Raw genomic sequence first — 19,861 nt, 5'->3', positions numbered from 1 at the left:
GTAATTGACACACCTGAACAGTATTAGTCCTACTAGTTCTCTTGTTATTTATGCCTTGTTAACATTACTACTGACACTTTTGTCAGGATTTACGATCCTCTGGTACGGATTTATACAACTTGGCCAGTTGTGTGTGTCTTTGTGGGGAAAAAGTGGGAATAAAAAGGCAAAAAATATTAAAAAAACTCAAGTAACAACGAGGAAGACCTGTATGGTTAACTTTTTTTTTTCATATGCCACACATGACACATGGCCCTGCTGCTTAACTGTGTGAAAAAGTTTTTTTTTTTTATTATATATATATAATTTAATAAAACAACGTAACTAAGAGGTATACTGGCTGGCAAGGCGGAATTTTCAAACACTCGCAGAAGAACAGAAGCGAAATATCAACTTTAATCACAGGTGATTTACTCGAAAGTTTTTCTCAGTTGCTAAGCTAAACTCAAGTTCTGCCCTGAGTACTTAGATTCCTACGAAGTTGGAGAGAAAAAAATTGCTTTGTTTCATGCACAAAACCCAAGGCGAATTGTGATCATAGATATTGTGAAGATATATTAAACGTCTCTCTCATAATTCTTGTTCCGTCAAACAGAGCCTGATTCATTCTCTAAACCTTCTTCTATCATGGATTTAGCTTTTTTTTTTTAGTTAGTCTAAAAGACTTTAAACAAATTAACGGGCTAAGCGCATGTACGAGTATACCATAGCGTAAAAAAACATACCCACTTGTACTTTTTTCTTGAAAATTTCAATAAATTTAAACTGATTTATGTTGAAGAAATAAAAATAAAAGAATAGCTCATTTGAACTGAGTTTGAAGTCTGTGCACTTCGTGGATTAGTAGAAGCTTTACCCATCCTGTAGGCCTGTTTACCCCTACACCCAAGCCTGAGGGTGGGCTTTTTGTGCACGAAAGTGTATGAAAAGGCTTTTTGTCCTCTCAAAAAAGTGCCGTGCACTTACCGGCAAATAAAATCTCTCTCTCCCAGGCACATCTCGAAGCAGTCAGTCCTGGAGGTGGCAGTGCCCACTTTCTTGACAAATCCGAGCAGAGAGTAGCCGTGCACGCGGTCGAAACACCAGGCCCTTTCGCATGGCTTTACTCCCAGGCAGGTTTTCTGAGCGTAGATCGTGAACACGGGGAATTGAGACTTGGTCAGCGCCCCTGGAAACATATTAGATGGAAAATCAGGTTTATTAGTATATTTCTTAGTTAAATTTCCATTTATTGATAATACAGAACATAAAAATTACTTATATGTAAGTGGTATACCCATCCGTAAAAGCAATGCTTGTGCCATGGATGGGGTATACCTACTTTTAAGGTCAAAGGAAATAAAAACAGACATATTGAACTTGCCACACCGGGGGCAAATGTTGGAATTTTAGTGCTAAATTAGTTAGATCCAAATTAAGCTTTACTATTGTTAAAAGTTTTAGGTCTACTATTGCCTGTTTCTTTGCACCTTTACTCTGAAACGGATTGTCCGCGTTCTACATTTGGCAAAAATATGCAACAAAAACAAAATTCCTCGGTTGCATTTCACACCTTTTTTGCGCCTTTCTCTGATTGAGGTCTAAAGTTCACTGAGCTACTAATCCCAGTAAACGTTGGGAAAGAAAGTGCGAGTACAATGTGAGCACAGATTGTTTTCTATGTTTTTTCCCTCCTTCGATTTCGATTTGAATTAATTTTGTAAACAAGGTTACAGCATTAGTGCATTACAATACACTTCCTAAATGCAAACTGATGGATGAATGGATAAGCTGATGGTCAGATCTGTGCCGTGATTGAAAGAACAAAGTGGGACTCTCCGGGAGAAGGAATTTAAAATTACCCATTCACTTTACTCCTAGTTGCTAGGATAATAAATTTATCCGCGTCAATTGCCACCCGTCACAAGTCCATCTTCGTTACACCTTTAAGGAAAAATCAACACAAATCAAAGAAGAACACTAAACGGTACTCTGAAATGGTTACACCGAAAAATGTCTAGATACTCAAGACATAGTTTCGTTCAGACATTAGGTAAATGGGTTGGACTTTTGGTTGCATTAATGGGTTATTTATCGAATTTGTGACGTAGATACTTTGTATAATGTTTATCTATGCTTCTTAAAGTTCACATATGGACGCGATTTTTTCTTCTTTTTTCGGTAAGCTCAAGGTAAGCTTTCGGAGCAGGTTCATTGTCATGACTTAGGAATGTGCAGTAAGTAAATGCAAAACTCAAATACCAGAATATTTTCTATAATATCATTTTTAATAACAATATCTTTAATAATATGGACGTTGTGCCCGCAGTTAACATTCTAGACAATATGAATAACGTAATAATGGCCAACAGGTATGAATTATATGAATAGCATTACCAAGACCCAAGTTGTCCTCTTTGGTATAAGGAAGTACTTGGAATTTGTCGGATTGCGAACATATTTTATGAAACATTTGGCAAATAAGGACATAGTGAAATCAACCCTGTGTTTATTTTCAGGCAATTTTCTTTCTATTTTTTGAGTTTCTTGTATTTGGCCTGTATCTTCCTTTTATAGATCATCTTACCACACCCAAGTTGTCCTCTTTGGTATAAGGAAGTACTTGGAATTTGTCGGATTGCGAACATATTTTATGAAACATTTGGCAAATAAGGACATAGCGAAATCAACCCTATGTTTATTATCAGGCATTTTTTTTTCTATTTTTTGAGTTTCTTGTATTTGGCCTGAATCTTCCTTTTATAGATCCTCTTACCACACCCGTCCATGTCAAATCTTTCAATAGTAGTACATTTTTCCTTTTTAAAAGATCAGTTTTTTTAGGCCGACTTTTTCCCCCCCGATAGAAATGTTCGGGAACTTGGCCTTTTTTTCGCCGGTTGAGTTTTTTTGGGGGATATCATAACTTTTTGCCATTCTCAGAATGATCTTAAGATCTACCCTGAGAGCATCTTATGTGAAACTTTAAACTCCATACACAAAAAGCCCACTCAGAGGCATCGGTGTAAGGACTATAAGGGCAAGCAGCCCTAAAAGATGGGTTAAGCCTCTACAAATCTATGTGAAACTTTTCTCAGGTCTGAAGAAGCTCGATGGAAATTTTGTATTTTTACGATCATGACAGAGAGGTCTCCTTAACGACCACACCATGCGCTTAGAGTTTGGAATATTAATTTCTTTTTGGTCCTTATCCTTCTGTCTCTCTCTCTCTCTCTCCTGCATGCTTGGCTGAACCGCACAACGTTGTATAATTACAGTAAAAAAAACATACACCATACATACGATTCAGCTCCCAGTCTTTTGGTCCTGTGATATTTCCAACGGTGGACATGTAATATTTACAAGCACCCAGCTTACAAGTTCTTTTTCTTTTCATAGTCGTGATGTTCTGGCAAAAAAAAAAAAAAAAAAAAAAAAAAAGGTTTCACGTTGAAACAATATGGATTATAAAGACTTAATTATTTATTAATATGTTGGGATTCCGTTTTTTTTTTTATCTTCCTCCTCCTCCTCCTTCTAGTTCTTCTTCCTCTTGTGTTTTTACTGTTTCATAATTAAGAATGCACTTGTACAGAAAATGTCTGCTGAAGTCAATGACTCGGACAATAACCCTCCCAACGATGTTCATGAACATTAAACACACGAAATGTAAACTAAAGGCCTAACAGGCATACCCCGACTAGCGAAAATGCAAAATATATAAATATTTCGAAGAAAAAGATAATGAGAAGGGCTAATGTAGCAAAATGTAACTAATTTACGGGTTTAAACTACAGAAATTTCAGCAGTGGACTGATTTTAGTTAGAATTCTCCAAATTCATCACCCCGTGAAGGCAGTGGAATTTTTAAAAGCATACACCAAAGAAGACCGTATGTTCCGATTTGCCCAAAGTGCGCCTTCAAGTTCCTACTCATACCAATCCTTCAGATGATGACCGGTTGCTACAAAATTAAAAGCGTATAAGGCAGTGGAATTTTTAAAAGCATACACCAAAGAAGACCGTATGTTCCGATTTGCCCAAAGTGCGCCTTCAAGTTCCTACTCATACCTATCCTTCAGATGATGTCCGGTTACTACAAAATTAAAAGCGTACTAAACGCGCATAAAATCAGATCATGCTTTCTGTTATGTCTCAAATTAGTGTAATCTGTATTTAATGAGCTGTATTTGTATTGTAACCTGCACCCGGCGCTATTTCTGTGTCTACAGTTATTGAGTTATTGCTTGGCATGCACAAAGTCACGGGTTCGTTGTATTTGTATTGTAACCTGCACCCGGCGCTATTTCTGTGTCTACAGTTATTGAGTTATTGCTTGGCATGCACAAAGTCACGGGTTCGATGCCCACTATCGACGAAAAATGTCGAATTTCGATTGCAAATGAGAAAATTTGTGTCAAATCCCATTGTGTTTTCCGCGATCCAATGGGGGACATACTACGAGATTGGAATGGGCATGCTTCGACTCAGACCACACGTATGATACATAAATATATCAGCGAAAATATGGTCCGCACAAAGTCCTTTCAATACGCACAAGACAGTGTGTGTCTAGTAAGGAACAGATGAAGCACAGTTTAACAGGTGGACAACTGTCTGTCAATGCTGGATACTACCCCATGTGGTCTTTTTGGCAACTTTCATTGAAGTCTTCCCAAGTAAGGAAGAAGGTAAGTAAACTTGAAATAAGTTATAGAAACCCACAGTTTCTGATGTAGGTAAATATAAAGTGACAAACAATTTTGGTAAATAAATTTTCATTTTTTCTCCAACTGGTTAGAAGAACGTCAAATACTAAATGTCCTGATGTCCTGAACCTGAAGCCTCTTAACAAAGGTGATATGTATGCAGAAAAAATGCTCATCGTAAAAAGAAAGACTCTGGAAAGAAGTGTAGAAATATGGCAAAGATAAATGGTTCTCAATAGAAGAAGATCATGAAGATATGGGGAAATAATATCTTAACACCTTATATGTCATTAGACTCATTAGGATAGCTGGGAAGATTAATAGTGCAATCAGTATAAGTGTGTGTAAAATCTTTGAAGCAGCCATAGTGTGTGTCTAGCTCAAGTTCTGGTTAAATTACTGACGCCATAAGTGGTATCATTTTACGTGGTAGACGGGTAGCATCGCGTAAAAAAGAAGATAGAATTGTGGTATGGTTAAACATAACCTACCTTCAATTAAAACAAAAAACTTGTTAGATTTTAAATTGGAAATAACATTTTGAAGCCTTAAAATAATTTTCTGCAAAGAAACATCCACACGTAATTTGAACAAAATAATAATTATTGACCGAAATATTACTGGGAGCTGTGAGGATAGCTGTAGGGCCTTCTGTCCAATCATTCATGAGATACCTGAGTGAATACTCATCTAATGGATAAGTGTCTGGGAGAAATAATTAGAATTGGCATATTTGAAGTGCAAACTTCAAGCTAACCAAAGAGGCAACGCGATAGATGACATGCTATTCGATTGCATTCAGCATTCGTCTCAAAGAAAACAACACAGAACAGCAAACATTCAGAAAAATATGATATGCCAAGGTATCCACTCCAGATTTAAATTGCTCAGAATTAATGTCAAAATGTGTGTCACACAGAATAGAGCAGCGGTTGTGAATCTGTGTGTCCGTAAAAAACACTGGTGTGTTTCGTAAGATTAAAACAACAGATGCCCTTTCCTGAGATCTTCAAAAAGGTGTCATTGTGCCAGGTTACTTGACTTTCAACACAAGTTGCATTTAAGGACAAACAAGACCTATTGATCTCTGGTTTCCACTCCAAATGACCAACAGTTGGACAAGTTGGGAACTACTGGAACACAGTATCTCATAGCTTGGGTTATTTTCTTCCGTATTGACATGCAATTCATAATTTTCAACAGTTGGACAAGTTGGGAACTACTGGAACACAGTATCTCATAGCCTGGGTTATTTTCTTCCGTATTGACATGCAATTCATAATTTCAGAATGGAGAATGACATTTCTGACAAGTCTTTAAGATAGATTCCTCAAAATATCTAATCCAACGTAATAATCTATGGTACAAAGCAAATTGCCAGTAAACAGACTCGAGAAAAGTGACCCAAAAGTTCCAAGATTTGACCCATACAGCCCATACGATACAAAGATAAAAACAATGAGAGATGACAGAGATCTCAAGTTAAATAAAAATACTTGTAAAACTCATTTTGTGTACCAACTGTACCAATTACTGCAAATTCTCCTTTAGAAAGGGTTAAACACTTGAACAACATTAAATTTTTACAAATCACAATGCACAACTCTTTAGGGGCCCGGGGGCACGAAATCCCCACTGCCCAGCTGGCAACTTGATGATTATCTCGAGAACGACCTTCACATGAACTGACCAGCCTGGGGTCAAGGTCCTTGGCTCAACAAGTCATTCTTTATAATAAGTGGTAAAACTTTCTTCTCGCTCTCTTAGCGTGGTGCTATTAATAGATCGGCTACTGGGTGTTGTTGGGGACGTGACAGCTTTTGACAGTATTTAGCTGAATTCCTGTTAAGAATGAGAGACAGAGGGGATTCCCAGGGCAACCAGAGTGCATAGGGAATTAGGGATATTCATATTGTTTTTGATTGTAGAATGACATTTCTGACAAGTCTTTAAGATAGATTCCTCAAAATATCTAATCCAACGTAATAATCTATGGTACAATACTTAAATTCACTTTCCTTATTATAGGAATATGTATAGGATAAGGAATGTAAAAAAGGACCTGGGATTAGAATCAAATGGCGATGGTCAGATTCTGTACAACAATAACGAGACAAAGTCCAAGATAAACTTGTGAGATAATTACAGAAGTTGCCCTTGCAGAGTTGGAATACGAGAAATATGTTTGAAACACACCAACACATGTCTAATCCAATTGAAGAAGCTAGCGAGATATTAAACACAGACGAAAATGCCATGACACGCCTGCTTACGAGTCTAATTTGTTGGAGAAAAATAAATGGTAATACCAAAAGAGATAAATAATTACACACGTATGTTAATTGGAATTATTGAAAGGTTTTAATGAAGAGGACCCAAATACGAAAACTGAGTTTTGAGCAAGTGCGTCAACAACAGATAGTTTCAAGTTTTAATGTTTTTGATTTTAATGGAAAAGTGTTGGGAAGATTTTACAAAAACGTTTGTATCTTGATGACTAATGGAGATATCAAATATCAACAAGATTCTCTTTGGAACTGATCCTCAACATCTACGTTAGAAAAGCCGTTTCACCCAAAAAGGGCCCCGGCAGGGTTGGGACTTCTTGCTCCAAAGCCTTCAATTTCAGACGTGCATGTTGATTGGAATAATTACTGGTCTTGTAATTAATCTTAAATGTTTTATGAGACGTAGCTAGACAAATAATGAGGTGCAATGTATTGTTTGGTGAAGACTGAACTTGTGTTGAGGATGGTAATGGACGGACAATTTTACCAATGTTTCAAATGGGTAGACATCATGTTGAAGGTCAATAATTAGTTAGTTATTTTTTTTACCTTAATTCTATTTTATTGGGTCCGTTGTTAATTTACACCCGACTTGACTTTTATCCATCTTTGAGGACTTCAAAGGAACCAATATCGATCTGGCCAACAGATTCACTTATGTAGCTTCTGATGTGCATTTATGCAATAGAAGCAGATTATAATATATTTAATTTTTGATGTCACATTCCATTATAACTACTATTGATTCTTGAACAGGAATCACGAAACATTTTACACACACGGATCAAATTTCTTTGTGTAAAATAAAATAAATAAAATAATGAAAAAACTTGTTTTAAGTGCTGAGGAGTTGTACTGTAAAATCATTATTAGCATACAACAGAAAGATCCTCTGTGAGAGTGTCTGAAAGATATGACAGCAATACACATGATAAAATGTCTTACGTAAATTAGTTTTGTGTTTTGCAAGAGCATGTCACATGTTGAACGTCGTCAGAGATCAGAACTTAACGTTTTTAGGAGTGGAATTCCTTTGGTGTTAAACTTGAGGTGACTTTTAACACTTGGGGTGGAGTTTGTACAGGATGAACTATGGAAACGGTAATAGTACTATTGCACATAACAACTTAACCCTGTCGAAAAGTCATTCTGGGTGGAAAGTCAGCTGGGTGAACGCCTTACGTATTTAATAAAGTTTGTCTACAAATCTATGTGAAACTTTTCTCAGGTCTGAAGAAGCTCGATGGAAATTTTGTATTTTTACGATCATGACAGAGAGGTCTCCTTAACGACCACACCATGCGCTTAGAGTTTGGAATATTAATTTCTTTTTGGTCCTTATCCTTCTGTCTCTCTCTCTCTCTCTCCTGCATGCTTGGCTGAACCGCACAACGTTGTATAATTACAGTAAAAAAAACATACACCATACATACGATTCAGCTCCCAGTCTTTTCGTCCTGTGATATTTCCAATGGTGGACATGTAATATTTACAAGCACCCAGCTTACAAGTTCTCTTTCTTTTCATAGTCGTGATGTTCTGGCAAAAAAAAAAAGTTTCACGTTGAAACAATATGGATTATAAAGACTTAATTATTTATTAATATGTTGGGATTCCGTTTTTTTTATCTTCCTCCTCCTCCTCCTTCTAGTTCTTCTTCCTCTTGTGTTTTTACTGTTTCATAATTAAGAATACACTTGTACAGAAAATGTCTGCTGAAGTCAATGACTCGGACAATAACCCTCCCAACGATGTTCGTGAACATTAAACACACGAAATGTAAACTAAAGGCCTAACAGGCATACCCCGACTAGCGAAAATGCAAAATATGTAAATATTTCGAAGAAAAAGATAATGAGAAGGGCTAGTGTAACAAAATGTAACTAATTTACGGGTCTAAACTACAGAAATTTCAGCAGTGGACTGATTTTAGTTAGAATTCTCCAAATTCATCACCCCGTGAAGGCAGTGGAATTTTTAAAAGCATACACCAAAGAAGACCGTATGTTCCGATTTGCCCAAAGTGCGCCTTTAAGTTCCTACTCATACCAATCCTTCAGATGATGACCGGTTACTACAAAATTAAAAGCGTATTAAACGCGCATAAAATCAGAAAGATCATGCTTTCTGTTATGTCTCAAATTAGTGCAATCTGTATTTAATGAGCTGTATTTGTATTGTAACCCACACCCGGCGCTATTTCTGTGTCTACAGTTATTGCTTGGCATGCACAAAGTCACGGGTTCGATGCCCACTATCGACGAAAAATATCGAATTTCGATTGCAAATGAGAAAATTTGTGTCAAATCCCATTTGTGTTATCCGCCATCCAATGAGGGACATACTACGAGATTGGAATGGGCATGCTTCGACACAGACCACACGTATGATACATATCGACGAAAAATATCGAATTTCGATTGCAAATGAGAAAATTTGTGTCAAATCCCATTTGTGTTATCCGCCATCCAATGAGGGACATACACATACTACGAGATTGGAATGGGCATGCTTCGACACAGACCACACGTATGATACATGCATCACTTGTCTTGAAAGTGACCACTGACATCCAGGAGTAAAAGGAATCCGTCAAAACACCAAGTATAACATCAGTTAATGGCAGAACGGTCGGTTCTTCCATCATATTGTAGTGAATCTTTTAAAGGTTGTGTAGTTTTTGAATTGTGAACCTCTGGGCTAGTTGTTCACAAAATGACTTGCTTTAAACAAAGGCTAATGTAGTAGATATTATGAGTATTTGTGAGATTTCTGTAGGTGAAGATCAAAGGAACGTGTCACTCCTGGAACTAACAGTTAGTAGTTTTCAATGGAAGCTTTCCTTGGATTGGAGGAGGAAGATTGAAATGTCGACGAAAACGTTAACAACAAAGGCAAGAAGCTTGAACAACCACACCTTACGTCTTGGCACAAGTTAGTTCAAATATCCGATTCCTCGGAATACTCCGGAATAGTCAATCAAGAAACGACCAACTCACGAGGAAAAGTAACTGCAGATCCATCAGCAGAAAAACTCAATAGTCACAGGAATGCTAGCTATTGAGAACAATCGGACCAATAGTCGTGAAGATTCTTCTTCTAATTTGATAATTGGTACGTGCGACCTGAGACAAAGCCCGGGTCCTCTCCTCTGTATGTGTGCTAGGTTCGAATGACTTCCTATTGTTCTTATTAACACGTTCCATATTAGATCTCTTCAGTGCCACTACCCACTGGACATCTTCATACTGACTGGACTGGAGACAAAATCTTGAGTCTCACTAGGACTGGACTGGAGGCAAACAGGCAAATTCAGTTTCACCAAGACTGGAGAATTCCTTGAGCTAGCAAAACATTAAAAGATGGAAATGTAATTTTTTCTTGTGACAACTTTGTGGTCACTACAGCATTAAACGTCACTCCTGCGCTTTTCCAAGGTAAAATGTTTTTGCTAGAAATATCCTTTCCCTTTCAGATACCTATTTCATATCTGGCTATTCCTCTCTTTGAATCTCTAAAAATTCTAAAGTCTAAAGACTCTAAAGTGTCAACTATCGATTATCGAGCATATTTATGAAAATCCTTTTTGGACAGAAGAGGCTATTGGTCCACGCTAGTCAAGCACAGGCGAGCCAAAAAAAAAATTAACACGGATTTGACTAACAGGACTCTAGGACAAGGAAAAAAACTGTGACCAGAATTCGTCTAGGCAGTGGTCCATTCGAAATATAGGAACCAATGTGAACTTAACTAACAGGACTCTACCATAAGAAAAACTTATGAATTTTTATACCTTCGCGACGATACTGTCCGAATTAGGAACCAATGAAAAGTTTGGAAAGCGGTTTGGTGGTTAAATTTCCGTATGGGACATGGGTTCGGCTCAGAACTTACCTTAAGTTTCTCAAGGAATTCAATGCTTGAGGATACAATACAACGCATATGCTGAACTTCAAGCCAAGAAGAAATGTCAAGCTGCCGAGGTATTGCCTCAGAAATGTCACATGACTTACCTGAAATAAAACAAACAGAATAATTATGTACTTGAACTTGGATTAGATAATTTTATGATGTGCTAAGTTAAAGTTGCGTTTTGTTATGACGAAATTTTCTAAATTGAAGTTCCAAAGGTCCAGAGAAACCAGGAACCTTACAATACACCATCTGGAAAGTTTTCATTTACACTTTATTTCAGGTAAAAGATGACGATTTAATGTGATCCATCCATTCACAGGTAGCGTAGAAAGGATAACTACATACGTCATGTTGTCCACAATTAAATATTACTCAATGTTGACAAAATTAGAAGAATGATGCGTGAGAAAAAATTGAAGCTATGGGATTCTAAGTAGTGAAAATTGTGATTTATTTCAAATTAATAGCAAACATGTGTGAGACCCCAAAATACAATGTCAGAAGTAAAAATATTGAGAAGAACATCCTAATTCATTCACATATAGAAATGTCGTTAGGTGGGTAATGGGTAGGTACATTAATTTTAGAGCTTTGACATGATCAATTCTTTGGCAAGGAAATTACCATAATCGCCCAAACTTGTGGGTACATATGTATTACCAATCCCAAGAATTGCCCTTACCGAAACAACATCAGTGAGATTTTCAACGCCTCAGTGCTACTGCTACAGGTACTGGCAGGTGGTCTAAAATCTCTCATCTATGAGCTTCCACTCTAGAACTAGGGAGCGCGCACTTTACATTTTCGATAACGACATGTTAACACCTACGAAAAATTGTCGGGTTACACCTTCCAATGTCTTAAAAGCACGTTATCAAGAGTTGGAACTATTAATAGCTGTAAAAGTAGAAGCAAAGTAACAACTTTTAATAGCTCTAAATCTCTAAACATAGAAGCATATAATATCTCGACTTGGAACTCTAGAAACCTGGGAAGTCTCACACTGGCACCTGCTAAAAATACTCTTAGAGGTGAGTAAATGAGGTTTTAATAGATCCCAAGATAGCTTTAGCTTTGGTATGACGTATGACGGACGTTTTAACTGGTTCACATATGTATCACGGTATCAGGACAAGTTAGGATACACAAGTTACCCTCAATACAACGTGTTTATTTTTACGACCAGATGAACCGCGGATAACGTTCTGAAGTTCAACATTGGACACATAAAGATCTAATAGACCACTAGCAGGCGGGAACATACCGCTACATACAGCCCGAGATAATACCGACACATAATGTCTGCTTATGTGGAATATAGTTTTACACTTTAGAGCAAATAAAGTTATGGAGAAAGAAGAAGAAGGTTTGCAAATTGGAACATAAACCAACATCAGCATGAAATCAAAATACTTTTTAACATACACTTGTTTTCTGTAGAGTTATAACGCTCTCCGAATTTCATGATGCAGTAAGATTTTCCATCAATCTTGCTAGGATAAAAATATCGGGGTAGAGGCTCCCTATGGTGGGGTAATACCTACTTGAAAAGTAAAAAAAAAAAAAAAAAAAAAAAAAAAAAAAAATGGGGGGGAAAAACCACCCACAAATGTGATAAGGATGCAACACAAAACGTTTGGTTGAGATGTTTGCTGCGCTTGGCGGTATTTTGACCGCTTTTGACAGATTTCGACCGTTTTTTGGCGGTTTTCAGCTATAGCGACAAAACGGTTAGAGATATTGTAAAAGTTAGGGTAAAAGAACACTCAAATAAGCATCATTCAATAGGATAAGGAAAGTCGTGTGATGTTCACACCAGATTTTTTACTTTCTATTACTACAGTTTAGCGGAGCTATACTAGTAATGAAAGTATTGCAATCGGTCCAAATTTTCAAAATCGGGAAATGGTTGGAAATATCCGTTTTGGGATCCCCTGATGTCAAAAAAGTGATTTTTAGCCCATGGTCTGTACGTATGTATGTACGCACGTACGTACGTACGTACGTACGTACGTACGTTACGTACGTACGTACGTTACGTACGTACGTACGTTACGTACGTACGTACGTTACGTACGTACGTACGTTACGTACGTACGTACGTTACGTACGTACGTACGTTACGTACGTACGTACGTTACGTACGTACGTACGTTACGTACGTACGTACGTTACGTACGTACGTACGTTACGTACGTACGTACGTTACGTACGTACGTACGTTACGTACGTACGTACGTTACGTACGTACGTACGTTACGTACGTACGTACGTTACGTACAGACCATGGGCTAAAAATCACTTTTTTGACATCAGGGGATCCCAAAACGGATATTTCCAACCATTTCCCGATTTTGAAAATTTGGACCGATTGCAATACTTTCATTACTAGTATAGCTCCGCTATACTGTAGTAATAGAAAGTAAAAAACAAACAAAGAAGGAGGTGAAGCCATCTTCCATTAAGTGCCTGTTTTAAAAGTGTAGTGTCCCCAAAAATACGAAATACTCTTCCTTTAAAGGCAACATGGAAAGGCCGAAGAATGGACATTATTGTCTATTTGTCCACCCCACGCTGCGCTGTGTGTATTCTGGTTATAAGAAATACCTACATACAGACATACTCAGATTTAAGCCCACACAAGACCTGCATACTTGTCCTGCATTCCAATATATCTCCGAAACGGCAAAGTTAAATAGGTACGCCTGTATTGTATCCGCAAACGCGTGAATTGTGTTATGATTTTAATATAACGTGTGGTATCGGTGTATAACACGCGTGTATGAATTTTACTATCGAAAAGCAAGACAAAATCTCCATGTTTACACCTGTATGCACTCGGAACTTGTACCAATACCTGGGAGATATTATTTAAACTTTATTAAAATTCCTTACGAGGCGCTCTAACGCTCTGGTTACGAAGTGATCGTATTTTATCGTGATTCTATTTAAATAGACAAACACCTTTTGTGGCGTTCAGATTTTTTTCTATTTTTTAACCGCATAAAGGACTTTGTTATACTGTGTATGCAAGTCTTCAGAAGGTCTTTTGAAATTTTGCTGTCGGTTTAGATTACATATCGGGCTTTCCATGTCCTATAGGAAGGAAAGTTCAAATTTTCGATGATCAGTTTTTGGTGTCCAAACACGTTTTGAGGTCGCTAGAGCCTAAATCCAAAGTTTCAGCCAGTGGTCCGTGTGTGTGCGGGGTCGGTATTTCGTGTTCTTGTTTTCCAAGCTTCTCGGTTCTGGGCGAGGCTGGAATCCAAGTTTTTCTCCTGACAAAGTTTTTCCCCCTCACCCTGTATGTAAATCCTTTATACATACATAATTAGCAAACGCTAAATAGAATAGATTTTAATTCGAACTACATATTGGAAGTTTATTAAAACACTTATCATTTAGTTAACTCGAGCTTTTTTAATTGATTTCTTTCTTAACAAGCTCGGCAGGACTTGGGGACCTTTCCCGTTTACCTCCTGCTACCGCCAGCAACCAAACTGTGCTATGATAAATCTTATAGAGTTCTGGTATGTGCAATAAGTAAATGAATACTAGAGTCTCGAGTAAACTGTACCACATGTCTCATCAGATAACTCTAGCCATGATTTGTTCCTGTATCCTATAACTCTACCCATGATTTGCTCGTATATCCCAAGTGTGTAACAGGTACTCTGGTATGTTAATCAGTCCCATCAAACTAACTGTAGCTACTTGAATTCCATTGAGAGCATTTCATTGAGTAAAAGATATTCCTAATGTGGTAGTCATGGTCAACTATCGATGTTGTTAGGGTATGCTTCAGCATGATATATATTGATAAAGGGAATTTTCATGACAATGGGTTTTACTCGTACCGTAGATTCTGTGACAATCTATTTTTATGACAAATAACCAGATCATGCTATCATTGTTATCATTATTGCTATTGCTATCATCGTTATTGTCAGGAGACACTTTCCTTTCTGGAGGCTGTAGACTTGGTACTTCGAACGGGAGAGGAGGAACTCCGAAGAACTATTGTTGAAGAGGTATGTTTAGGATAGATCAGTTGTTAAATAGACGGTGCATATTAATTGCTAGATTTGCAGTGTATAATAAGTTAACAATAAAATTAATTATGCTGAAAAGATACTCATGAGAGGGAATCTATCAAGAATGAGGAAGCAAGTAGCTTGTGGCCGTTTGGAGGAGTAAAACCCACGCCAACTTATGCCGGCCACTCACGCTGAGATTGTCTGACAGACCGCTACGGAAAAAGCTACAGACCCAGGTCTCTCAGACCGTCTGACAAACCTGGGTCTCGAGATTTTTCCACCACACCCGTTATACAGGGTGTCCCGCGAACGACTGTACAACGCTTGAGGGTTGATGCAGGACCTAAAGGGCTACCAGAAAAAGCTATCTGGACAGATCCGATTTTCAACAGGGGCGGAGTTATGAAGGATTTTCTGTTTTTCAACATTTTTCATACCTTGTCCCCTTAAAACGCCTTTATCCCTTGAACCAATAAAGATAATAAAAAACTGATTGCACCATTGAAAAGAACACAAAATTTACTAAAAGAAAAGATTCCCTGTTTTGGTAAAACCCTCCCTCAAACACAACCAAAAGCTTGAGAAAAAGATTTTTTTGTATCTCTTTAAAAACTACCATTTTTTCAATTCGATTTTTCTTCAAGTTTCCACTGAAACCCATTGAATTTCTCCTAATAGAAAAGTACCCCTTTTTGTCCTCTTTAATCCCATTATCTTGAATTTTCTGAGAAATCATTATTTACGGAGATATTAACGATACAAATGGAGAATCCGTCAACTTCAATTAATCAGGGTGTTTATTTTGTAAAATGTACCCCCCATAATGTATCAAATATATAAGACCTTGGTTAGACTGCGGGGGAAAAGGGACTTTTCAGTCCTATCCCAGCAGGATAAACAAGGTATATTCTATTCTATTCTATCATTATAATGTTACAATTTACATCAGTATAATTCTAATTATATCAATTTATCTCTTTGTTTCAGGTAAATTCTTTGAATTTCAATTTTGGAGAAAATAAATTTAGAGTGGGTAAGTTCATTAGCTAAAAGTTATTACTGCACTCACTAGGGTTTTCTTGTTTTAAGAAAAAATTATTAATTAATTTGAATATTCTTAAATCTCGGGCATATTTAGTATTATTTTCCGCTAAATTTTAAGCAAAAAATCCATTTTCATTATTGCTAAGAAAGATGGATATTAATTTAAATTCATTATTTATTCCAAGCTTACAAGTTAACCTGCTGACCCATATTTTATTCTTCAACTCCGTAAAGACCAGGTATACAAATTACTACAACCCACCTTAATCCTAATCCTCAGACATTAAACACTATGTTCACTTCTCGATATAATTTTAATCCAGTATAAGGTATTGTTTTCATCATGTGAATTTTCTTCAGAACAACTACGAAAACAATGAAGATAATACGCCAGAGCTGATGCTCCTAATGTAGAATGATAATTAATTTTATTATAATTGAGAGTTTTGCACTTAGTAGGTATGCTATTCAGCTGTAGTTTTCTGCATGTGAGTTCTTCTTAGTGGGGATTAGAGTTGTTTTCAAGAGTATAAGTACAACAAGGTTAGTTATTAGGGACCTACTTTTTTTAAGAATGGAAAGAAAAAAATACCCAACATACTGAATTGTGTGCAAATTGTGGTCTACTTTTGAATCAATAGACAAAATGAATGAGGCACAACATGAAATAAGGCCTACAAAAGATTTTCTACCAAAATGTGTGAAACTGTGGGGCTATTTGCCACAAGAAATTGTACTTCAAAGCTCCAAATTCGAGTAATTATAACCTAATCAGAAAGGATCTCCAAACACATTTAAGCAAAAAATTGACTATCTAGATCCCCCACTTTCCTTTTCACAATTACTGAGCGAATTTCCTTCATGTGCTTAACATTTTTGCCCAGTATTATAAAAATCGGACGAACCGTTCAGAAGTTAATATGAAACAAAGAGTTAAATCAAACCCGGGCGGACTTTATCCTAAAACAGATAAGGTTTGTTCTCAGAACGGATGGCTTTCTTCTATCTTGTTCTCCTCCTCTTAAGATTTCGGGGCGATAAGACTTAAGAAGTTACAGTTCCCTCTATCACAACCTCTAAAAAAATAGAATCCACTCCGTCCCCACTTAGATTCGTAATAGCTCAACCTCAGATTGGGCTTTCTGTGTATGGGGTTAAGCTGTAATCACCACTGACATAGATACTTCCATCCTCCACTGGTTACTCCTCCTCATTTACACTTGACCAAGTTACACTCAAGTGCAACCGGCCACAACAAAGTGTTTCATAATCATAATTGATGGCACTGATTGCCACCTTCACTGCGTCAGAAATGTATCAATTATTGCTACCATTATTGCTATTGCTATCATTGTTATCATTATTGCTATTGCTATCATCGTTATTGTCAGGAGACACTTTCCTTTCTGGAGGCTGTAGACTTGGTACTTCGAACGGGAGAGGAGGAACTCCGAAGAACTATTGTTGAAGAGGTATGTTTAGGATAGATCAGTTGTTAAATAGACAGTGCATATTAATTGCTAGATTTGCAGAGTATGATAAGTTAACAATAAAATTAATTATGCTTACTTAAAAGACACTCATAATGAGAGGGAATCTATCAAGAATGAGGAAGCAAGTAGCTTGTGGCCGTTTGGAGGAGTAAAACCCACGCCAACTTATGCCGGCCACTCACGCTGAGATTGTCTGACAGACCCAGGTCTCTCAGACCGTCTGACAAACTTGGATCTCGAGATTTTTCCACCACACCCGTTAAGACCGTCTGACGGTAAGACCCTGTCAACTTAATAATACATAGAGTGACATTAAAACTCCTTAAAAATCCCTTATTAATTGATTCAGAGATAGGACAAGTGAGCATTTCTTTCAGTCAAACAGAGAACTGATATATACATCAAACATGCTATATCCATTATACGATATGTCTGAAGACCGTCAATACTGCCAAAGCTTCTACTTCTACGGTATAAGTATCAGACGTGTGAAAATAATCTGACCCACAAACCTTGTCTTGAGACGTAGGAGTAGCTTGGCTACTAGTTGAGTAGCTACTCAATCTAATTAATAATCAGACGAGGTTTTCATATCGATGTCTATAGGGTGAACCAGAAACTTGAATATACTATGACTATATTTAGCCTTGACTGACAAGTAAAGTAAGTAACTGACGGATCCTTATTCAGCCAACAACGACAGCAAATGAATGCACCAGTTCCTCATAGATCACATAAGTTAAACAACGTTGCACGTGGTTAATATCCGAATGGGTGCCCATTGGGGCAATCAGGTTTATTGGTATGGCAAAAATTAAAACGAAGTTTTCTTGCCTCTCGATTCAAAGGCCAAGGCACCTTCTACTATTCTACGTCATCATGGAGATCCACAACTCATTTTACTTTAGTTATTCACTAAATATTTTACTTTAGTTTTAACGGTAAAATCCTTAATTTTCAGCAATTGCCTGCACTGTGTGGTAACTAACAGAAACATCAAACAACTCAACCAAATAATCGTATGGTAACAAACAGTAATATCAAAGAGCTTAACAAAGTAAACAGTCAGAGCAGCTTAACAAATGGCAGAATCAACATTCACACTTGACTTGGAGGGGTCAAAACCAGGCAAGTTCAAAGCATAAAGAAGCAAGGTAGTAGTCCCAACATAGACAACACCATAGAGCTTAACAAAATGGACATTAATACAGCTTTAATACTCCCAACGAGTAGTTCAGAAGAACAGCTAGGTAATATCAGAAATATGCAAATTAATAAAAAGTAATTTCAATTTTAAAACCAAGGATGCGTTTTCAACTCGTGGGTAAATAACCTCCTCAACGTAAGAAGTTAAGGAGGTACTTTGGTGCTAGTTGAAAATAAATAGAAATCAACGGTAATAATTGAATTCCAATGGAAATGTTAATCAAAGTATCGTTAATACTGTTAATAGTTTATTAGAGTTTAATTGAATATCATAACACGTTATGAGGGTTTTTTATTCTGAATAATGTGGAACAGGTTCTAGGGGGCGGGCGATGGGGGCTGTCTACAGTAAAGGAGAAAAATGAAAAATCAAAGAGGGGGGAGGGGTGGGCGGGCCCCCTCGATCCCAATTTTTTCGGAGTCTGACAGTAGAGGAGAAAAATGTAGCTCAAGGGGGGCGGAGGGGGGGCTCGGCCATTACCACTTTAGTTGGTGTTACGATTGTTGTTGTTGTTGTAGTTGGTGTTGTTGTTAATGGAGGAAGAGGAGGAGGAAATAAGGCAATCAGGTGGGAGAAAATTGTTTGTCCACCGTTGTTGTTGGTGTCGTTGTTGTTGTTGTGGTTGTTGTTGTTGTGGTTGTTGTTGTTGTTGTTGTTGTTGTTGTTGTTGTTGTTGTTGTTGTTGTTGTTGTTACGGTGCTTTGTGTGATGAAATGAAAGCAGACCATAGACATAACAACAAGTACGAGTAGCCACAATTCAAAACATTGGTGAATGAACACAACAGAACTCGTATGATAAATGATTCAGAACTCAAACAAAAACACCTCACAACTTTACATCAAAGAAATACAAAAGGTTTTACAAACACACACTTGTTGTACAAAAAGTATACAATTCACATACAAAGACAATGTTCTCAATTTTATTACCTATGATGCACTACTGTTAATCACCAAGATCAAGATAGATTCACCAAAGGTGGACTTTATGAAGAATAAAATGTTTTTTTTTCCGTTTTTATCATGTAAAGTTAATTAAAATTGTTATTTTTTGGCCATTTAGTGCATATTTATCAACTATGTATGTAGGTATAATCGTCGAACCGATATTTTATTTAAAAAATCATTGAAAAATACATGAAACTTTTTTGATCTATCTGTTTCAGGAACCGCACACCGATAATCCA

The 19,861-nt window shown here is 37.1% G+C and overlaps 1 protein-coding gene across 2 annotated transcripts in view; it reads right to left on the bottom strand.

The window, feature by feature from the left end:
• Positions 1-19,861, bottom strand: part of LOC103513712 (autophagy-related protein 16-1-like) — an 85,668-nt gene that overhangs the window by 30,886 nt on the left and 34,921 nt on the right. Inside the window, exon 8 of one of the 2 annotated variants that reach the window (XM_026826835.1) lies at positions 10,871-10,989. The exons of the other annotated variant lie outside the window; for it this stretch is intronic. Within the exon in view, the coding sequence (XP_026682636.1) occupies positions 10,871-10,989 (119 nt within the window). The remainder of the gene's footprint in view (positions 1-10,870; positions 10,990-19,861) is intronic. 2 annotated transcript variants of the gene reach the window in all.

Source organism: Diaphorina citri, unplaced genomic scaffold, assembly GCF_000475195.1.
Source record: "Diaphorina citri unplaced genomic scaffold, Diaci psyllid genome assembly version 1.1 scaffold1011, whole genome shotgun sequence".
Classification (NCBI taxonomy): Eukaryota; Metazoa; Arthropoda; class Insecta; order Hemiptera; family Psyllidae; genus Diaphorina; species Diaphorina citri.
This window is presented reverse-complemented; position numbering and strand designations above follow the sequence as displayed.